Source organism: Moschus berezovskii, chromosome 1 (genome assembly GCF_049115385.1).
Source record: "Moschus berezovskii isolate FMDL1 chromosome 1, NW_MosBer_1.0, whole genome shotgun sequence".
NCBI classification, from domain to species: Eukaryota; Metazoa; Chordata; class Mammalia; order Artiodactyla; family Moschidae; genus Moschus; species Moschus berezovskii.
This window is the reverse complement of record NC_142460.1, coordinates 109,878,142-109,884,141: the sequence shown is the minus strand read 5'-3', so window position 1 is coordinate 109,884,141 and position 6,000 is coordinate 109,878,142. Positions and strand designations below refer to the sequence as shown.

At 44.5% G+C, this 6,000-nt stretch overlaps 1 protein-coding gene across 1 annotated transcript in view; it reads left to right on the top strand.

Annotated features, from left to right (window-relative positions):
* Positions 1–749: 749 nt before the first annotated feature.
* ACTL6A (actin like 6A) overlaps positions 750–6,000 on the top strand; it is a 27,848-nt gene continuing 22,597 nt past the window's right edge. The window contains exon 1 of the mRNA XM_088838914.1: positions 750–952. Coding sequence (XP_088695040.1) covers positions 928–952 — 25 coding nt within the window. The 5' untranslated portion in view covers positions 750–927. The remainder of the gene's footprint in view (positions 953–6,000) is intronic.

The following is a 6,000-nucleotide window of genomic DNA, read 5'->3' as shown; positions in this document are numbered from 1 at the left end:
TACGGGAGACCCGGGTTCAATCCCTGGGTCGGGAAGATCTCCAGGAGAAGGAAATGGCAACCCACTCCAGTATTCTTACCTGGAAAATCCCATGGATGGAAGAGCCTGGTAGGCTACAGTCCATGGGGTCACAAAGAGTCGGACACGACTGAACGACTTCACTTCAAAGTGCTACTAAAGTTAACTGGGATACTGTATCATCTCTTCCTTTTAATTATTAGTAACCACTTTTAAAATTTCAGGGTCTTGGTGGTTTGTCTGGTTTACTGATGCCCTCTACCCCAAAGTGGAGCATAACATTCAATTTTTTCAGTTAGTTGAAAATACTTTTTCTGAAAAGAAAAAAAACAAAAACACACACACCAACCCTCATTCAGTACAAGCCCAAACCATGGGTACTCCTAGTGGAGACACTTTCTCAAATTCCAGACTTTTTTCCGAGGCTTATCTTGCTCTACCGGTTCCCACCTCTCCGCGCCCAGCTACACGCTTAGCCCGCCCCAGACTCTCGCCTCCAGCCTTCCTCCTCCCCGTCCAGCTCCCTCCGCCCCACTTTCCCTCCCACTAGGGGAGCCCCGCCTCCCCGGCTCCGCAACCCAACTCCTTCCCTCCTTCCGTCGCTTTCCTCTCTCCCCGCCCCTATCGCTGCCTTCGATTGGCTAAACTGGCTGTGCCGCGACAAGGATGCAGCACAGCCTTATTTTTATTGGTTGAAGTGTAGCCGGGCCTCTTGTGATTGGCCGATAGAAGGAGACAGCAAGTGTGACTGCGCCCCGGGTGCGTGTGGCCGCCGCTTTGTTGCCTGAGGGGGGTGGCGGTGGAAGTTAAGGGAGTCGGGGGCCAGCGCTTCTGCACACCCGCAGTCGCAGCCGTTGCAGTCACTTCGTCAGGTGGCCTCTACGTGTAGAAGTCTCGTCGACAGCAACCATGAGCGGCGGGGTATACGGGGGAGGTGAGTGCGGTCGGTCGGGAGAGCGCGCCTTTTTAGCTTGTGGGGTTTGTAACCGCCGCCCCCAGCCCTCCCCTTCCCGGCGGCGCTTCCGGTCTCCCCCTGGGACCCCGGCCTCCCCGCCCTGTCCCCGCCCCGCGCTCTGCCCGCCTCCGGAGCCCCCCCGGCTCGGCGAGCGCTACCGGCGCCGGGAGTCGCCGCCCCGTACGGCCCCTTCCAGCCTCGGCCCGCGGAGGAGCTGGCTTTCGGGGCTGCGCGCGGTCCCGGGGCTGGCCGGGCAGCTCCACTCGCGGGCCGGGCCCGGTGAGCCGCGGCTGGAGTGACTGGCCTCGGGGTCACCTCTCTCCCAGCCGGCTCTGTCGCGGTGTGCGCGCCCGTTTAAAGTTGGGAGGTCCCGGCAGTTCGTCGGCGTGGATGGAGGGTTTCCGCGGCGTCCCGGAGGTGTCACAGCGAGCCGCGAGGAGTGGAACTGATTGGAGGAGTCGCGGCCACTCAGGACACAGCCGCCTTCTCCATGCGCGCTCACGCAGCCTCACCCCTTTCAATAACTTCTCCCTGTTTGTTGACTGTGGATGCTCTGGAGTTATTCGTGGGCGACTCTGCTCCGGCGTAATTTAGGAACATATGCAATTTAAGGTTGCTTAAAGATAGGTGGGCTCTGGTGTAGTGAAAGATTACGACGGGTCTGGGTTGTAATATTAGCCTCACCACTTAATAAGCTCATTGGCCTTGGGTAAGTTACTTTTGCCAACTTCAGGCTCGTCGTTTGTAGAATGATAATTCCTACCCATTGGGGTGGCTGTGAAGATTAAATGGGGGTAATGCTACACTTACTACTAAAACTATGATCCAAGGAGCAGCAGCAGCATCACCTGCAAGCTCTTTAGAAATGCAAAATCTCAAGCTCCACTCTAAATCTACCCAATTGGAGCCTCCGTTTTTGCGAGATGCCTAGATGAAGCATTGATGTATATGATTCATGTTTTGTGTTTGATGAATTAGAGAAGAAAGAAACCCAAAGTCGTGCTTTTGTTACTGCGTTTAGTAAGGATACTGTTTTCTGAACGGATGGAATATTATATAGGTAGGAGATGAAAAGAAACTTTTCAAAGTTTTTAGTAGTTTTGAATTGAAGCTTGAGTTTCTGCTCAGGTGACACGCTGGCCCTCACCCTCTCCTTCTCCATATATGTTTTTGGTTTTGATTTCTGCAGTGTAAGAATCAGTAGTTTTCCATTTTTACTTTGGAGAAACCCTAGTGGATCTTCATGATTTACTTTTTCCCCATCTGAAGATGTGATTCTGACAAAAAAGTTGAGTGTATGTGCTCATGGAGGCTGCTGACTCTGTTTTTTTTGTTTTGTTTTTGGCCTCACTATGCACCCTGTGGGATCTTAGTCCCCAGATCAGGGACAGAACCAAGCCCCCTGCATGGGAACCACAGAGTCTTAATTACTGGACCACTAGGGACGCCCCTGCTGATTGACTCTCAGCTTCACTCATCCAAGGACCTAAAGGTTGTCCACTGTTTCCTTACTGGGCATTGTTTAATGTGTTAAGGTAGAAATGGATACTAATAATTCCAACAGTTAACATTTATTGAGTGCATCCTGTGTACCAGGAGCTGTTCTAAGGACAGAGGCTTGTAATGCATTGTATTTAATACATGCATTGTCAGTTAATCCACAACAGCCATGGGAGGTGGTTCTACTTATCCCCGTATTATTAAAGAAGAAAATAAGGTATAGAAAAGATTAACCAGCCTAGAGTTACATAACTTTTTAGCAAGTGGGCAACAGGAACTTCTGGGATAAAGAAAAGGCATTTCAGTAAAACCTTTTCTCATTAAAAAAATTTTAAAGTCATTTTTCAAGTATATAGCCACAGCATATTCATGTATGATTTAGAGATTCAGAATAAACGTCCCTTTGTTCATGTAGAGGAATATATCTTAAAGCCTGTTTCACATATAAAGTATTTAAAACTGACAAAAATAAGTGTATGATTTTATGTTAGAGCTACTACTGTATGACCAGTATTTATAGTGGGTCACATTTTCCAAAAGGTTTACTGTGAAAGGCAAGGAAACCTCCCACCCACATTTTGTGTGTAATTAACTTAGTAAACTGTGTTTTTAACTTACTTGCTTATAAAATGAATGTTTGTAGTTTAATTTTTTAAATTGGTAGCTCTTTTATTCCAGTGTTTATTTCTGATCAGATCTAACACTCATCTTTAGCTTTAGACATAATGCACAGTTCATCCAGATTTTCGTACTTTCTATAATTGGTTTCTGGGCCTACTCATTGCTCCTGTGTCTATCTTACATGGTACTCCTCTGCTTCAGTCTCCTTTCCTTGACAGAAATAAACAGGTATACTACCGGTCCATCTTCGATAAATCATTACTTTTATCACTCTTAACGCCCCCCTCCCCATCCCTAATCTTAAAAATTTCTCAAAACCATCTTCCCTGTGAATTGGGGCACCCTTGTCCAAACAAAAAGGTAAAATAACCTTCTCACCTCCTCACAAAGTCGTTAGCTTCCAGTATTGTGTTGGAATGTTTTTAAGACCAGGTTAGAAAATTACCCTCATTGCTCCATGTTTTCTCAGAAATATCACTTCACCCCTAAACTTGGAAGCCGTTTACTCGGGAGTAAAACATGTGTGTGCTCAGTCATGTCCAATTCTTTGTGACCCCATGGACTGTAGCCCACCAGGTTTCTCTGTCCATGGGATTTTTCCAGGCAAGAGTACTGGAATGGGTTGCCATTTCCTTCTCTAGGGGATCTTCCTGACCCGGGGTCAAATCCAAGTCTTCTGCATTGGCAGGCAGATTCTTTACCACTGAACCATGAAGGAAGCCTTAGTTTTTAACAGAACAATAGACTTATACAGGACTACAGAATAGACTTAACTGATAGACTTAATAGAACTACAGGAAATAGACTTACCTCTCATCCTTAAAAAAAGGAAAATGAACATATGGAAAATTCCAAAAATCAAGAGTCTTCCTCAAATTAAAATTTCACTATGTCCAGTTTACCACACTAATTGAGTTCAGTTCAGTTACTCAGTTGTGATGGGACTGGATGCCATGATCTTAGTTTTCTGAATGTTGAGTTTTAAGCCAACTTTTTCACTCTCCTGTTTCACTTTCATCAAGAGGCTCTTTAGTTCTTCTTCACTTTCTGCCCTAAGGGTGGTGTCATCTGCATATCTGAGGTTATTGATATTTCTGCCTGCAGTCTTGATTCCAGCATGTGCTTCATCCAGCCCAGCATTTCTCATGATGTGTACTCTGTATATAAGTTAAATAAGCAGGTGATAATATACAGCCTTGACGTACTCCTTTCCCTAAAGACAGGTAGAACTGACTTGTTAGATTTTTCTTTTCACAAAAATTTTTCGAGTGCTTGTTATATGCAGAGTATAGCTTCTGCCTTCAAGAAGCTCGAAGTCTTATAAGTAAGTCAGTCAAATAAACTTTTAGACACTATATTTCATGTATTTTTAGTTGTAAAACCACCCCACCCTGCATACATTTAAAGAGCTGAAGTTGGAAGAATATTGGTGGCATGGCAGAGTTTAATTGGCAGCATGTGTTTTTTCTTAGTGCTACATGAAAAGTCTTTTATTGATGATAAAGGATATTAACTACTTCAGTGGAGTATGTTCAGTAATGACAATATGTCGAAGGTACAAAGGTAGCACAGGCAAGAAAGTTCTTAGTGTGGAAAAGTCAAGAGACCTTACAAGGGAGGTTATGAGGATGATGAAAGAGGAATAGAGAGGGACAGCATATGCGGAGTAAATGGTGTGTTTAGGAGAAAACATAATCTTCAGTAATGCAGGTGTATGAAGTGGGAAGAGAGGCTGCTGCCAGATTATGCTAGGTCTTGTATATCACTTGGGTGGAATGACTTGAATTTTATCTTGCAGATAATGAGAAAGCACTGCATGATTCTCCCCTTTTCGCTGAAGGATTTATGTAACAAAATGTTCAGAGTTACAGTTTTGAAAGGAAAGGTGGATCTAGAAGGTAAAGATGGAAGCACAGTACCATAGGGAATTATGGGGTAATTCCCAGTTGAGATAAGAACTTGACTCAGGCAGTGGCAATGTCATTAAAGAAGGGATTTGAAAAATGTTTAGCAGAAATATTTGGCAGAATTGGATTAGGGATATGAAATAAGGCGTTCAGGAAAGTTGTTGCCTCTGATGACTGGGACCACTAACTGTGATAAGCACTGCTGGGATTAGATTAGGCAGGGTAGGGGAAAGGAGACAATACTTCAGGTATGTTGAATTTGAGGTACCCAAGGGACATCAGGTGGAAGTAGTGTACAGTAAGAAGTTTGAGATACGGATTAGGCGAAGGTATGAGGGGTTGAGAGGTAAATTTGAGATTGGAAACATCACTAGGTAGAAGTTGGGGCTGTAGGAGTGGAGCAGGTTACAAAGGCCAAGTTAGAGGAAGGGCTCCTGATAGGGGGTCCTTGCCCCCCTAAGGAGTCCATGGATATAACTATCTGTATTTATCTTTTTTATAGTCTATCTGAGAACATTCTAAGAAGACATTCATAAGTGTCCTGAGCTGTGTGTATTAGTTTGCTGCCATAACAAAGAATGAGTGACTTAAACAACAAAAACTAATTTTTTCACAGTTTTTGAGGGTACAAGTCTGGGATCAGGTGTTGACAGGGTTGTTTTCTTTGGAGGTTTTTTTCCTTGTTGGCCTTTCTCCTTGGCTGACAGTGGCCATCTCCTGGTGTCTTCACATGGTCTTCCCTCTGTACATATATGTGGCTAGGTTTCTTCTTTGTGTGAGGATATTAGTCATACTGGATTAGAGTCTACTCTAATGATCTCATTTTAACTTAGTCATCTTTTAAAATACTTTATCTCCAAACATTCAGTTACTTGGAGTTAGGACTCCAAAATCACTGCAGATGGTGACTGCACCCACAAAATTAAAAGATGCTTGCTTCTTCGAAGAAAAGCTGTGACAAACTTAGATAGCATATTAAAAAACAGACGTCACTTGGCT